Source organism: Meriones unguiculatus, chromosome 14 (genome assembly GCF_030254825.1).
Source record: "Meriones unguiculatus strain TT.TT164.6M chromosome 14, Bangor_MerUng_6.1, whole genome shotgun sequence".
Classification (NCBI taxonomy): domain Eukaryota; kingdom Metazoa; phylum Chordata; class Mammalia; order Rodentia; family Muridae; genus Meriones; species Meriones unguiculatus.
This window is the reverse complement of record NC_083361.1, coordinates 66,659,722-66,676,094: the sequence shown is the minus strand read 5'-3', so window position 1 is coordinate 66,676,094 and position 16,373 is coordinate 66,659,722. Positions and strand designations below refer to the sequence as shown.

General features: G+C 45.0%; 1 protein-coding gene across 7 annotated transcripts in view; it reads left to right on the top strand.

Annotated features, from left to right (window-relative positions):
- Positions 1-16,373, top strand: part of Ntrk3 (neurotrophic receptor tyrosine kinase 3) — a 385,009-nt gene that overhangs the window by 111,172 nt on the left and 257,464 nt on the right. For all 7 annotated transcript variants that reach the window (XM_060367388.1, XM_060367387.1, XM_060367392.1 and 4 more), the window contains 7 exons: positions 1,433-1,590; positions 2,851-2,993; positions 3,403-3,544; positions 4,026-4,322; positions 11,146-11,169; positions 12,532-12,596; positions 13,474-13,576. In XM_060367388.1, the coding sequence (XP_060223371.1) occupies positions 1,433-1,590; positions 2,851-2,993; positions 3,403-3,544; positions 4,026-4,322; positions 11,146-11,169; positions 12,532-12,596; positions 13,474-13,576 (932 nt within the window). The remainder of the gene's footprint in view (positions 1-1,432; positions 1,591-2,850; positions 2,994-3,402; positions 3,545-4,025; positions 4,323-11,145; positions 11,170-12,531; positions 12,597-13,473; positions 13,577-16,373) is intronic.

The window sequence follows — 16,373 nt, the reverse complement described above, 5'->3', positions numbered from 1 at the left end:
CTGTAGCCTCAACAGCTTAATTTTTTTTATCTGGAGAGACAACCCCCCCCAAACTAATATGAATATTTAAAGTGTTACAGAATAGTAATAAATTCTAGACAGGAGAATGCAGCTGGTGAGGGGCTGGGCATTAGTTATTAGGGCAGGGTTGTGGGGACTTTGGTATAGACAGTGGTCAGAGAATGCCCTGTCGTTTCTCAGTGAGGTGAGGGGAACCAGTCTTACAGATGTATTGGGAGAGAGCTTGGCAGGCAGGCAAGACAGCAAAGGTAAAAGTTCTCAGGCAGGTCCAAAACAGTCACATCAAAGTCAGGGGCAGAGGATGAGGCAGGAAGTGACCTCACAGGATGCTGGGGAAGAATAGGCTAAGTATGGCTTTACTGATGACGAGGCACCAGATGGCATTAGAAAGGTGACAGAGGAGACTCGTGTTCACAGGCCTTGCATTCCAATGCAGTTGGATGCCATAGAAAGGTTTGGAGAAGAAACAACTTGACACATGTAAAAAGGTCTCTGCACAGTGATTTAAGTGACGTAAAAGGTTTTTTGTTTTTGTTTTTGTTTTTTCCCAGTGACATTGTTACTTTTGAAACTAAGTAAGTTCACAGACTTGATGCTATTTATTTATTATTATTTTTATTGCTTTTTGTGACGTCACTTAACTTTTTCTTTCTTTTGCTATTATTGATATTTTTATTTTATGTGTGTGTGTGGCATGAGTAGTGTATGCACAGGGGAAGAAGGGTACGTGAGGCTGTATGTGGAGGACAGACGCTGCTGTCCGGTGTTTCCCTTGGTCGAATCCGGAGCTCACCACTTCCAGCTATTCTGACTAGGAATTTCACACCTCTGCCCTCTGAGTGCTGCAATTACAGCTGGACCACCGCGCCCGCTTAGCATTTACGGCATTTTCATAGGTCCTGGGGATCCAAACTGCCATCCTCATGTTTGAATGACGAGTGGTTTCCCAGCTGAGCTACCCCCCTGAGCCCCCTTACTTTATTATTTCTTTAATTTTTAATTAGGACATATTCGTTGTACATAGTGATGGGTTCCGTTAAGATAATTTCCTTCAAGCATAACATGTGTTTGGCCACGTTCACTCTCAGATGCCCTTCTCTCTCTCCTCATTCCCCCAGCCAGTTTCCTACTCTCCTTCCTTCCTCCAGCCTCCCTTCTGCTTTCTTGTCTGTCTCTATCTCTCTGTCTCCCTGTCTCTGTCTTATCTCTTGGGTATCTCTTTCTCTCTCATGGTTTTATGTATCTATATGAAGTCTAGGATCCTTGAATGAGAGGAAACACGATGACGGTCGGTCTATCTAAGTCTGGCTAATTTCATGGAGGAGCAGCAGGGGCTCATTGGCCTCAGCCCTGGGAGGGAACTGGGCCATCCACCGTTCAGGGATTCCTTCCCCTCTCTTCTTGCCCACAGGAGACTGGAGCAGAACTTCTTCAACTGCAGCTGTGACATCCGCTGGATGCAGCTGTGGCAGGAGCAGGGGGAGGCCCGGCTGGACAGCCAGAGCCTCTACTGCATTAGTCCTGATGGCTCCCAGCTCCCCCTCTTCCGCATGAACATCAGTCAGTGTGGTGAGTGAGCGTTAGCATTGCCTGGTCCGGCAAGCACCCCACACACCCCACACACCCCACAAAAGGGGCTGCACCTCAGACCGGCCTGCCAGTGCCTCCTTCCCACCTGTCTCCAGCCTTGATCTTTGCAGTGGGTGCTGCTAAGGAGATTTCCCTTTCTTGGTCATTCCTGCCTTGAGGCTGTTGTGGAAAGGATAGTTTTAGGAAAGAATGCAGAAAGAAGTCATGCGCCATCCTGAGCAAATCAGATTCCTTTTCTCTCTGAATCACCTGTCAATCAAATGAGAGGAAGCATGTCTTTGTTATTGTTGTTTTGTTTTGCTTTTTAGAGACAGGGTTTCTCTGTGTAGCCTTGGCTGTTCTGGACTTGCTTTGTAGACCAGTTGGCCTTGAACTCACAGAGATCCCCTTGCCTCTGCCTCCCCATGTGCTGGGATTACAGGCTTGTGCCACCACACCCAGCTAAGAAGCTTGTCTTAATGTGCAGCCTCTGAACTTACTGTGCTGGGAGCTTCTGAGGCATTTTTCTAGAACATCTGGCCCAACCAGAGGCCAGAGAATGGAATCTCTAGTTCCCATGGGAACCTGAACACACACCAATTTGTGAGACTTAGTAGCCCAAGTTGATTGAATATATTATGCTGGGTTGCTAGAATGGGATTCCACGAACAGGTGCTCCACTCATACCCTGCAGTATAGGAACTTCCCACTATACATGCTTCAGTTCTGAGTTAGGAGGTGTATGGAGCCTATAGGGGCTGGGAGTCAGCTGGAGTCAGCGGTTATAGTCATTACTTTCTCCGCTGATCTGACAAGAGCAATTTGAAGAAGGAAGAATTGATTTTTGTCCCACATTTTGAGGGTACATCCTCCCATGGTGAAGGAGGCATTGCTGTTTGAGGGGAAGCTGAGGCATTTGGCTGCTTTGTACCCGTAGTCCAGAAGCAGAGAGAGATGAATGTTGGTGCTCAGCTCATGTTCTCCTTTTGATTCAGTTCATGTTCCAGCCCATAGAATGGTGTCTTCGCATCTCAGTTAATCTAATCTAGATCTTCCCTGGGGCATGCGCAGAGGTGTCTCTAGGTGATCTTAGAGCTTGTCAAATTGGAATTCACCACCACAAGGGTCTCACATGAGCTCAAGCAAGTCATGCTAGAGCTGTCACTGGGCAAGGCAAGAAGTACCACCATCTGCCTGGAGGCAGAGCTCCTCTGCTTACTGTCAACTGATGTTTTATGGCCCTCTGTCTTGTCCTCCCAGATCTCCCCGAGATCAGTGTGAGCCACGTCAACCTGACCGTCCGAGAAGGAGACAATGCTGTAATCACTTGCAATGGCTCTGGTTCTCCCTTGCCTGATGTGGACTGGATCGTCACTGGGCTGCAGTCCATCAACACCCACCAGGTAGGCGTCCTATTAACAGGCCCATCAAGACTTAAGGAACGAGTTTCCCTTAGGTATAAGGAAGAGGGGGGGAATTGTGATTCTGTCCTTCTGGGAAGAAAGGTTAGACTCAGAGTCTATCTAGACGCATTTTTTTTTTGGGGGTGTTTCTGTCTTTGCTGTGGTGCTTAACCTTCTGTACTTTGGTTTCCTCTTTTTTTTTTTTGTAAAAAAGACCCAATTTTATTACTCGCAACCTAGTGTTAATATGAGGATCACCTCAATTACAAGGAATCTGGAAGATGATCTGTGTTTTTCACTAGCTAGACTTCATTCACCTTTTCCTTATTCCTGGAGGTATTAGGGGTTAGAAAGAAAAACCACCCTTGTGTAAATGGTTTGGTTATTGTCTTCTGATTGGGGTTTTCAGACCAATCTGAACTGGACCAATGTTCATGCCATCAACTTGACCCTGGTGAATGTGACGAGCGAGGACAATGGTTTCACCCTGACGTGCATTGCAGAGAACGTGGTGGGCATGAGCAATGCCAGCGTTGCTCTCACTGTCTACTGTAAGTGCATGCCATCGTGGAGAACAGAGAGGTACCAGGAGGAGGCTGGGGATGGGGCAGATCCATTGTTAGAGCTGATCTGGAGCCCTGACCCTGTTCTTTCAACCAGGGCAGAAGGGTTGTCAGAAGGCAAAACTGAAAAAAATAAGTTCTTAGTCAATAAATCCAAGAAAATGTCCTTGCCCCTCAGTGGAAGGTATACAGCTCCAAATTAGTTTCATTTTCAAAAGTCTTTTAAGTCAGCCCATTCTATCTTTGTCATCCCCGAAAGTCTCAGGAGGGACACTCCATCTAAGATAGCTCCAGGGTGCTTAGATAAAGACACTTGTCTCTTCCCCTCTATTGGCTGCTGGTGGGAACTCTGCTTCACTCACACTTTTCAGAGCAGGGTGAGAAGTGGGATCCCCATCCTACTTCTTTGAGTGTCCTTCAGTACATAGGCGACTCTGTGTCCTCGATATCAGCTTGCTTTTCCCCACAGACCCTCCACGTGTGGTGAGCCTGGTGGAGCCTGAGGTACGCCTGGAGCATTGCATTGAGTTTGTGGTGCGTGGCAACCCGACGCCCACGCTGCACTGGCTGTACAATGGGCAGCCATTGAGGGAGTCCAAGATCATTCACATGGACTACTACCAGGAGGGTGAGGTCTCGGAGGGCTGCCTGCTCTTCAACAAGCCCACCCATTACAACAACGGCAACTACACCCTCATTGCTAAGAATGCCCTGGGCACGGCCAACCAGACCATCAATGGCCACTTCCTCAAGGAGCCCTTTCCAGGTGAGGCATGTACACATTTCTCCTGGGAGCTGAGGGTGGGTAGTTTGAAGGGATGAGCAGCACTGATGATCACAGATACCCGGATAACTGAGCTCACACTAGGAAATAGCCACCATCTGCACCTTGTGCTGTCTAGGATAGCCTCCGTTTCCATGAGTATCATGGCAACTTCCAGGATTCCCCCCCTGCCCCCCGAGGAAACCCTGTTGTGCATATAAAGATGTCCTTTGTTATGGTAGAGAAATCAGGGGCTTTGTAGATAGATGATATGGTAGAGAATCTTGACCCAGTGTTTTACTTGCCTGAGAGTACTATGCTGGGCTTGAGAACATACTTTCATGAAGCCTCCGTTTCCTCAGCTGTGAAATGGTCACAAGTTCACAGACATTGCTCCACTAAGAGTTTTCTGGCTTTTCAGTGAGCTAAGGTATGGGTTTGGTATGTGATGTTGACTCTCCATTGCAGTGATCTTCAGAATTGACCAGAGTCAACCTCATATTTAATAGACTGCTGTCTCAGACCTTGGAAGCAAGGCTTACCTTGTAACAGGCCTCCAGGCCTGGGCTCTCTTCTGCTCTTGTTCCATGGTAACTTAGTAGGGAAATAGACGATGCTACCAGATTCTGATGGTACAAATGTCACACTGTTCGGAGCCAATAGTTGCAGTAAAGGAAGAATTCAGAACTTGTGGAGGCGATTCGGCCTCTTTCAGTTTGTCCAAATACCTTCCTGAACTTGGAGAAGAAGAAAAGTTCAAAAGGGCTTAAAGAGAGGCTGGTGCAATGTTTCTTGATGGGTTATGTACCTGATAAGTTTCTGCCTTTGCGGCTGTGTTTCTTTGGTGACTTTCATGATTTGTGTTGGGAACAGACTAGGAGACTTCCTCATCTTCAACCTCAGAAGTTCAAAGGGGACAAAGGGAAGCATATAGAGTGATATCACACACTTCCGAAATAGGGAGGCTTGAAAAACTAGCACCATGCCACATCTGTTTGGAGGCACGTGAGCTCATAGCTACAAATAACCACCAAGTGGAGGCTTGAAAGCTTATTTATCTCCATGTGTGGGAAGGAGAGCTGAAGCCCCACAAGTGGCTGCATGTTGTCCTAAACACTTGTCATTGAGGTCCAGGGAATGATGGAGCCATACCTTAGAAAAGGTTTAGAATGTGCTGATAATTGAGACCCTAGCAGCCTCTAGGCTCTGACCTATCCCCCAGTGCCACCCAGGTATGCTCACAAAAGAAGCCTCAGGGCATTTCCTGTCATGGACCATAGTAGGATTTCTTTGGCTGGAAGAAGAGTCCTTGCCTGCACTGTAGCATCAACGGCTTTTTGAATACGGAGATAATTTGCTCTCATGGACCAAAACGTTGCTGCCATAAAGAGCTAGTATGGTCCCTATAACTCACCTACCCCATGATGAGTAGAGTGAAGCAGCATTTCTGTTTCTAAAGGGAAGCTCTTGGAACATGGAGAGAGCTCTAGAATATTAAAGAGTGGGCTGAGCCCAGTCTGATCTTCTTTCTCCAGGGAGTGTTCTCAAAACCACAGGGCAGCAGGGGCAACAGTGATGTGATGGACATAGCCTTTCTTTTCTCCTTTCTCCTTTCAGGAGAACACAGTACCTCAGTACCCTCCAGACATGTAGACACAGCCTCTGTACTTCCACCTATATTCACCATAGTTGGTTGCCGATGTTCCTCAGGCTTGGTTTTCAAGGTTTCTAGACAAGCAGAGTCAGTATCACCTGGGAATGAGTTAAATGACTTAAAATTCAAATCCTCAAGTTCCCTTAGCTCTCTCGAATCAGGCTCTGGGGTGAGTTCTGTAGAGATGGATTTTCCATTTCACAGGTGACTTTGACAGTCCCTCTTTTGCAATCAGCTACCATTAACAATTGGTGGCAACTCAGCCCCACCACGAGGTGGGAAGGAATGAGGAATTGGGAGGAACCCCAGAGAAGCTGGAAAAAGAAAGCAACATACCTAAGGATGCTTCCGCAGACCTGTCCGTATTTCAGGATGGAGGGCTCTGGGCAGAAGTTTGCTTGTGTTAGGAACCCTTGTGTTAAAGGAATTGATGGATGATGTAAAGGCCGTGACGTAAAAGATACACCAGCCATATCAAGTGACAAGATATCTCAAAGTTCAGAAGAGTAAATTATCTGGAGAAGCAGGCAGGGATGACCTACACCCCCTTAAGCTGGCTACAAAGACAGTCTGTGGATCCCGGTCTTCTCTGTTGGCCTGAGTGTGTTAAGACATCACATTTATCATGTGTATGTGTGTCTCTCTCTCACTCCCAGGCAGCCAAGTGCTTTGGTTAAGAGCCCAAACTCTGAGCTGGGCAGATTTAAGTACAAATCCCCTGGGATGCTAGGACAGGACTTAGCATGTGGACAGTGCTCTGTGAAAGGGGTTAGCTGCTCAGTGCCTCTGCTTCTTCCCTGTGAATGGGCACCATCGCAGTAGCTCCTGACTAGGTTGCATTACAGAGCAAATGCAGTACAGTCCACCCAGTGCTCAGCAGTGTGCTTGAACCAAGAAAAGACTTAATTGCTGTGGGCTCTTGTTATGGTTTTGGGTGCAGAGATGAGAATTCAGGAGTTCCAGACTAGTAACCATCCCCAGTCCAGGTAGAAAATTTTATCAGGGAGTCCCAGGGCAGGTTAGAGTAGTGACTATGGATCAACAGCACCAGAATTCAGGTGTTCTCATAATTACCTGCCAGTTGTGTGACCTTAGACCAACTACTTCACTTGCTTCTCCCCCAAAAGTTGTGGTGGAGGTAGCTGGAGAGATGGCTTGATGGTAGAAGGCCCAACTCCAGTTCCCAGTACTCACATCATATATCTAAAAACTGCCTGGTTGGGATCCGATGACCATTTATTTATTTATTATTTATTTATTTCTTTTGGCTTCTGTGGCCACCTACATACACATAAATAAACCTAATAAAAATAAATGTTGTTTTAAAGAAAGTTGTGATGAGGGGTTGGGAAAATTACTGTGCAGGGAAAAGCCCTTGCCCTACAGCAGTGATTCTCAGCCCTCCATTGACTCTTTAATAAAATTATTAAATTTAATAAAATTATTTCGCTGATACCTCATAACTGTAATTTTGATACTGTTACAAATTGTAATGTAAATATCTGTATTTTCCGCTGGTCTTAGGTGACCCCTGTGAAAGGGTCATTAGACCCCCACATGCGCTGTGGCCTGCAGGTTCAGAACGGCTGCTCTAGGAGCATGAGGTCATGTGTTTGAATCCCCGGAGCCCATTTAAAAAAGTGAGGCATAGCCATGCATGCGTGTAATCCCAGCACTGGGGAAGCAGGGGCAAGACAGACTAATTCTGAGAGCTTGTTGGGCAGTTATCCTAGCAGAAATGGTGAGCTTTCCCGTTCAAGTGAGCTATCTACTTTTCACACGCACACACATGGCTGTGCACACACACAAATCATATATACATATATACACACATGGATGTGTGCATATGCAGTCTCTCTCTCACACACATATGTACACATACAGACAAAGACACAGATGTTAGCCCACAGGGAGGGTGCTTCTTGGAGCATTATTGTCTGAGGCTGTAGGAGGTACACACATCCATTCATTGCACAGCCCTCACTGCACAGCACTGCAAGGTCCCGTCCTTGTCCCAGCCTGTGGTAGGTCTCAGATGAAGGACAATTCCTGGTATCTTCCCTCCCTCCCCCCCCCCCGGCATGTTTATGTGAGAATTCCTGCTATAGAGAGCAGCCAGCATGTCTCCGCGTTCCGAAGCTCACATGCTTCTTGCATGTATGCGTGTTGCCCGGCTCCAGCGAAGGACTTGCTGATCTATGCTCAAAATCAGACACTAGTTTTGAGATTACAAGGTTCAAATACTTGGCCAAAATATTTGGCTGCTGGAAAAAAATATTCTCTAATAAATGGGAGCCTGATGAGACATATAAAATAAATGGATCCTGTTGACTAATCTGGCTCCTCTCTCTTCTCATGCCCTGAAGCTCAGGCCACAGCCCCCATCTCTTCCATCATTTCCTAAGCCAGATCTTCCTCACAGGGGTGTGCAGAACAGGCAACAAAAATATCCAATCAGACAACAGTTACTGCAAAAGGGCCTTTTCTGGTAGACTCCTCAGAAGGCATCCTGCACCTCACACATACTCTTAGAAGAATGCCTGCTAGTTTATGGTTAGTAGCCGAGTGGCCACAATTTCTAAGAAGGGTTAGTTAGCCAAGGGTCTGGTAAGTGGAGGACCACAGTGAATGAATGAGGGAGGTCAGTGACGAGTGAGCCAGTGAATGAATTGATCTTATATTTCTGGGCCTGTCAGGCTTCTGAGAGGGGCCTGATGTTGTGGTGTAATAGCTCCCAGAGGGATCAGCAGCATCATTTTCACCTGAGAACTCAGAGAGGCACGGTCTTAGGACTGGGAGCGTGGCTCAGTAGTAGAGGACTTGCTCAGAATGCACTGGTGTAAAGCTGGGGGTGTCTCTCAGTGTCAGAAGGTTTATGTGAGATGCACCAGGGCCTGGTGGCATGATTTTGGGGTAGAGGACCCACCTAGCATGTGTGAGGCCCTGGATTTCATCTTAAGCAACATATACACTCTCTTAAGATGTAGGCAGAGATTATGAATCAGAAATTCTGGGTTGAGGACCACCAGTCCTGACCAATTTCACTTCATTTTGAAGTAAATTGGGCATTAAAAAATGAGGGAGGGAGGGCGGGATTGGGAGGGGATGAGGGTGGGGGCTATGGCTGGGATAAAAAGTGGATAAATTATAAGAAATACAAAATTATATTAAAAAAGGCCAAGGTGACAAACACTGCAAAGCACTTTCTCCTGCCTTTCATTCAACCTCCCCAGATGTTGGTGTCTCACTCAAGTCACAATACAGTGTTCAAAATCAGATTACAAACATTGGTTTAATACTGTTTTCTAATTTACAGACTGCTGGCATGTAATCAGTGGCCCTGATAGTATCCTGTGCTTTATAGAATACCACCTAGGATTAGACACGAAATTTAGCTGGCCATATCATAACCTCAATCCCTTCCTTCTGGGTCCTTAGGGTTTGTTGTTGTTTTGTTTATTTAAATTTTTTTGTTTGTTTGTTTGTTTGTTGTACCAAAAGCATCATGGAAGTGTTTCTCCACCCTTTTGGTCCATCCTGTTGAAGAATGCATGATGTCATGGCTTATCAGTGGTGAGGCCATCTTGGACAAAGTGCTCTTTGCCAAGTTCTTCCACCACACAGTGACTTGTTTCACCCTTAGTTAATCAGAATCAGGATTTGAAAAGACACAAATAGTTTGTTTCCAACCAGCTTTTCATACAGTAACATTCTTACCTGAGCAATTGTCACTGTTGCATTTTCCAAATGACAGTGGTTTCTGTTTCCACCCTTCCCTTGTTAGCTGGAATTCTACTGTAAAGAAGAGCTTCTCCCACTCATTTGTACAATTATACATTTGCTTGTATGAAGGACTTGTGGGTGTTTTTTTATAATTCATGCATTTGTTTTCTAGGCTTGTCATAGTAAAGTGGTATAGACTGGATGGCTTAAATAGCAAAAATCCATTTGATCACAGTTCTGGAGGTTGGAAATCTGAGACCAGCTGTTGTCAGGCTTGTTTTCTCCTAGGATTCTCTCCTTGGCTTGTAGATTCTGTCTTCTCCGCACCATTGCTTGACCTTCCCCCTAAGCACATCTATGTCCTAATTCCTTCTAATTAGGACCCTACTGGCCTCATTTTCATGTATGCATCTTCTCTCCAAATACAGTGACGTTCTCAGGTACTGGGTTACGACATAGTCCTATGGATTTTGAGGCAGCCCCGAGTGCAGTCATAACTAACCATAGCTCTTTCTATTGTTTGCTCAGATCATCAGACATTTCCCCTGAGCAACAATGCCTGCTTTCTCTTTCCTGGACTTTCTTGTTTCCTGGTGCCACAAGCTATACTGAGCATGCTTGTCTTTTTTTTTTTCTGTCCCAGATCTGAAATAGTCCATTTCTTTAAGATGGTCCCATTCCTTTCAGGACAGTACAGGTCACCTTCTGATGATCCATCCCATTATGTGCTTCAGTTTGAGCAATGCTGGTAGAGTCCTGTTTTAGATTTGAATCAACTCTAATCTCTTTCTAGGTGAATGGTATTCAATTAGTTAATCTCTATAACTCTGCTATACATCTTCTAGGAGGTTATAAGGTGAAGCACTGAACATTGCCCTTGACCCATAGTCAGTGTCCAATTAACAGTTAGCTTTCATCATTGGGGGAGCCATTTCTACAAGTCAAAGTTCAGATAGCACATGTCCACATGGATGGTAAGAAGATTCTAAAGGGGCTCTCTTGAACTTCTTAGGGATCTATCATCATTGCTCATGCCTAATGAGGGAAAGAAATTCATTTTAGGGTCAGAGCTGGGCCTGCTCTGAAGTGCCACCTCCTGCATTCTGGCACCTGAAGGAGGGATGCTGTGGACAGGGATGTAGATACAGCTTCAATTCTTGGTCACACAAGAAAACTAGCTTGGCTGTTAGCTCCAGGTAGGTTTTTCTTCTCTGAGACTAGAGACTATATCTGTCAAGCCTCCATTTGCAGGAGTACCTCCTGAAGAGGTAGTGTAGTGGTTAGAGGGGTAACTTAGGAAGGATTTCTGGTGTGTGTCTTGCTGTGGGAATGGGGAACTGTGGAAAGCGGGAGAGGTCACAGCTAGTAGGATGCTGCCCCATACACCCCCTGATCTTTTTGCTATTATTACATCTGTTAATTACCTCTTTCTTCTTTTTTTCCCCCCAGAGAGCACCGATTTCTTTGACTTTGGTAAGTCTGCTTGACTTTGGATTTGAAACTCTTTGGTCCTGAGAGTTTGGTGACTGTTAAATTCACACTGCCCCCTTGCCCAGTCAATGTTCCCACCCTTTTGGCAATTGAGGGTGTCTTAGTGTATTATGAAAAGGAAGAAGTCTTGGGCCCACTTACCTTGGAGAGTTGCCCTGTATCACAGTTTCTTCTGGAGGACTACCACCACCTCATTCTGTACTGGGATTAAATGAGATATTTTGCAGCTGAGCTATTTTCCTACTTTGGCCCACTCAGGGAATTTTCTAAGGTCTGACCATATTTCAGATCTCTCTGCCTGGCTGAGAAGGGGCAGCAGAAGGTGAATAATGGATTTGACATGCCTATTTAGTCCCCCATTGATCATCTCAGTTGTTTCTATAGAGGAATGTGGAGCATGGGAACTTGCCAGTGTTTCTTATCTGCCTTAAGAGATCAGGCATTTGGCTAGAACCTACTTTGGGTAGGTGATTTCTCATGGGTTCATGTGTCCTTAAATGCTACCACTGAATCTCAGTTTGTAAGACAGTTGAAGGTAGGGCTGGACAGCCCTTGGAGGAGTTGGGGTTTTGCTTACTTTTTCTTAATTACTCCCGCGTGATTCAAGCAGCAGCAATCCCTGTCATTTCTACCCAATTTCAGGCCAGAGATAGTAGAACAACCCCGTCTAGGAAAACTCTGGCCATTTGGCACATGTGTAAATTCCAGCGCTGACTGCTTCACTTGTTCTTGGTCATAAAAAACTTAAAATCTCACAGATCTCCCTTAAGAGAATTCAGAACTGGGGCCATTTCTTGCAAGGAAGTGATTGTAGATAGAGGATGAAACTTGGCGCTGTTTCCTGGTCCATTGACTCTTGTTTAATTCCAACTGCCGTCGTGTTCTGAATCAGTCTTAGGGGAATGGATAGACGGCTGTTCATATAAGGTGAGCCTGGGATTCACCGAGGAGTGAGAAGAAAGGCGGGGAGGAGTGCAACAGGAAGGAAGAAGAAAAGATTGCCCAGAAGGGGTAACAGAGTATCAGTGACAGTGGCTGCCACTGTTAAAATATTCCTAATCTTCATGCTGGCCAGGAGTCCAAGCCATTTTCATCAGTCCTGTCCTGTGCTTTAGATTGTGGTGGGTTCTCTGGGCAGGGGTAGAGGTCTGTATTTCTTGGAGATTCTTTTGTAGCGCTATAGCATGAGACAGGTAGGTACACTGGGACTCACTCAGTCCCTGTTGTCTGCTCAGCTAGGAGGCTGGATCTAGGGACCTGCTTCCCAAGGACAGGGCAAGCACTTATCTGTGTCTCCTGGCCAGTAAGCTAACTGGCCTCCTCCTCTTTGTATTTTTTTTTAAGAGTCTGATGCGAGCCCTACACCCCCTATCACCGTGACCCACAAACCGGAGGAAGACACTTTTGGGGTGAGTTACTTCTTCATTAATAGGAACACACTGAAGGGCAGAGTCATTTTCGGATTTTGTTTGAGGTGCTAATCTGCCCACACATTCTCTCACTTGGCATTTCAGTACCAATGGTAGGGAAAAAAAGGCAATGAGGAATGATTTCCTTTGAGGTAGTTTAAACTGTCCTTGTTTGATGGGAGTACTTCATTGTTTGAAGAGGCCTTTGAGGAAGCTGCTCCAAGCTTCAGGGCTAAGAAGAGAAAGTTTGAGATTCCTAGTTCTTTAGGACCCTGGCTAGGCCTGGCTTCTTTCTGATTGGACAAATTTGAGTTACTCAGAGAATCTCCTTGGATAGGTTTTCCCATGCCTGTTTCAGAGTCTGAGGTTCCCCTGGGGAGAAGTAGAAAAGAGTCTCATTAGTTTAGAACTCCGAGCCTTCTCAGTAGAAATACTATGTAAAGATTTCAGTGAGAAGACAAAGAAATTGCTAATTAAAACAGTAGTCAGATGTTTCTCTCGTCTTGCTATTGCCTCCAGGTAAGAGGGACTCAGACTATAGAATTAGGAAACTTTTCCTAATTGAGCTGATTAATTTATAGTTTGTTAAATAAAAATTTTAAAAGTTTTCTTAGTAGTTCATAAAAAAAATCACTTCTAAAATCATTAGTCCAGGGGTGCCCAATCTTTTGACATTGCAAGGTGACATTGTCATATGCATAGGTGTCCTGGGGTACCCCACATGTAGGGTTTCAGGCTGCACACATCTCAGTGGCAGAGGTTTCAGGGGATACTATTCTGACGAAACAGGTTTGTTCTCACTGGGGACACACATTACTTTTGAGGCTCTGGGGCTTCCTGTGGCTGTTCCTGACTGCCTGTGTTTGGCCCCTAATAGGTATCCATAGCAGTTGGACTTGCTGCCTTTGCCTGCGTCCTTTTGGTGGTTCTCTTTATCATGATCAACAAGTATGGTCGCCGGTCCAAATTTGGAATGAAGGGTAAGGTGGCACTTGTTTAGTTCCAAGAGTTCCATGGTTTCCATATTTTGGTAAAAAAAAATACTGTTTTCACTTCCATATACTCTTCTGAGGAAACCTCTCATCATTGGTCCTCAGTAGCCCTGGTGGAGACCCCTGTCTGTGCTCTGTTCTGTGTAATTATCGACTGAGGACTGTGTGGGGATCTATGGGAACCAAACAGCAATGCTGAAAACTACTGTTTGTTCACGTGGCCTTCTGTGGTAAGGATGGCTTGAGCCAGAAGTTGGGTATTAGGCAAATAACGATTCTTTTTGTTGTTGGTGATTTAAGGGGCTCATCATTTGAGTGACTCTTTCTCTTGTCTATACATATCTTTGAAATCTTGTTGTGACTTATCACAGTGAGGTGGAGGCTGGTAAACTCTGGCATTAAAAAGCTGCCTGTGCTGTTGCATCTCAGCACGTAGCTCTACAAAGAGTCCTGGAATGGATGCCAAGAGCAACATGGTTTCTAATTCTGCTGGCCAGCTTCCATGTACAGAGCACTCGAGCCCCATTGTGGTAGAAGTGAGATGTGGTGATAGGCCAAAGGTCCTGTGAGACATCTGGCATGAAAGGGGTTAACATGGTGCATTAGCATCCCTGGATGTAGCCAAATGATTTGCAAGAAACTGGGTACTACTGGTTCTAGGACTGAAACGTAATTTTCAAGATGTCTTCCCAGCTGGGGCTGTCATGCATAACTGATGTTGGCAGAGGTGATTAGGGAGGGAGAGCTAAAGACTTTGATACTAGAAGCTAGTTTCTGTGATGGGAACCCTGACCTTGAGGACCAGGGGTTAAAGAAAAGAACATGAATGACATTCACAGGAACAGCATTCCATGGGTTCATATGCAAAGATAAATGTGTGAGTGGCTGTACCTGGCGAAGGGTTGAGTATTTGTACATAAATGAAGCTAGATTTAGTTAAATTTTCAATAATCTAGAACCCCTTTAAAAGTTAAGAGCACTGGCGTATAGGAAGTCACCCAGAAATGACTAAAAGAGTTGAAATGTGGGGCCGGATAGATTGGCCTTCCTGGAGTCCTCTGCCTCTGAACTCTTTGCTGTAATTGAATTTAAATAAGTCCTGGATAAAAGCAAGCCAAGTTTTCTTTTCTCCCTTGACCTTTCTCCTTCCATCCCTCTGTCCTTTCCACTTCCTAACCTCTTTCCTTCTCTTCTTTTGTTCCTTCTTTCCTCTAGCCTTCCTTCAGTCCTTCCTTCCTTTCTTCCTTTTTTGTGGAAGTCAGGATTGAACCTAAGGGTATTACATATGGTAGGTAATTGTTCTACCTTTAAACTACATCTCCAGGCTTTGTGAATAGTCTGAAATATTTTGACCAAGGGAAATCCATATGCTGGTAAGTTCCAAGGAGGAAATAGGTTTTTAATGGCTTGGACAAGTCCAGACTAACTCTTAGGCACTTTGACTGAAGGCACCTTTTCTGCCAGCACTTACCATTTGTCAAACAGAACTTCACAGGTTTATATGGGATGGCTGCTGGTTGACTCACATTTTTCTGTCTTGGGTAATCCTTGGACACTTGGCTTTGAGCACTGCTGCTATGTTTTTCTTTCTTTCTTTCTTTTCTTTGCCTGAAATGTTTTTCTTCTTCATGCGAAAACATCATCAGGATGTGAAACAAAGGGAAGAATGGGGCATCAGTGCTCTTCCCACAAGGAGGCTCACCAGCAGCCGACCTCCTGAAACATGCTTGGCAGTGATGTGAGGGCAGGTTTTTTCTATTAATTGTCATCCTGTTTGTGGAACAGTGCGTCTCCATGTTGGATGGATTAGGCAGCATCCAGGGCGGTGCCTCTCCTCAGCCATCCTCTGCATCTCCCATCTCCTGATCTCCATTTTCATGCAGAGATGCCTTATTTAGTCCTGGCTCCTTGAGGATAATGTGTCCCCATAGGTAGAAATAAAACGTCTCCTTTTCTAAAGTCAGGCAGCTTTAAGCCAGGCCCAAGTGGAGAGAGACTGACTTTTTGGGATTAATCTTGCATCTCTCTGGTCTTGATCATATTCCATTTTATTTAGGTTTCACTTCATTTTATAAACAAACATGCCATACGCCACACATAATTTTGATTTTTGGCTGTCAGTGAGCATTATCAGTTACTATGAATTTTAATTGATATGACCAGATCAGTGACAAGTTTTCTCTTTCTTTCTTTCTTTCTTTCTTTCTTTCTTTCTTTCTTTCTTTCTTTCTTTCTTTCTTTCTTTCTTTCCTTCCTTCCTTCCTTCCTTCCTTTCTTCCTTCCTTCCTTCTTTTCTCTCTCTCTCTCTCTCTCTTTCTTTCTTTTGATTCATGTTTTGAAGGTATAGTTCTTTGTGTTTGGAGGGTCTGGTAGAGTTTATAGTGGCAGGAGCAAATGGTTGGGCCTTATTGTGTCTCAGCTGACCATGCTATAGAGATTAATTTCCTCCTACATACCCTCAGTCCATGGGATGAGGCCACTCATATTCGAAGCAGGATCTTTTTCCTTAGTTAATTCTCTCTGAAAAATGTTTACTGACACATCAAAGCCGTACCTCAATATCTTAGGTGATTCTTTGTTTGTTTTTTTGTTTGCTTTTGTTTTTGAAACAGGGTTTCTCTGTATAGTCTTAGTTGTCCTGAACCCACTTTGTAGATCAGGATGGCCTCGAACTTACAGAGATCCTTTGCTTCTCTGAGTGCTGGAATTATAGGAATGCACTCTTATGCCTGGCTGTCCTAGGTGATTTTAAATCCAGTTGAGTTGACATTGGAGAGTATTACAC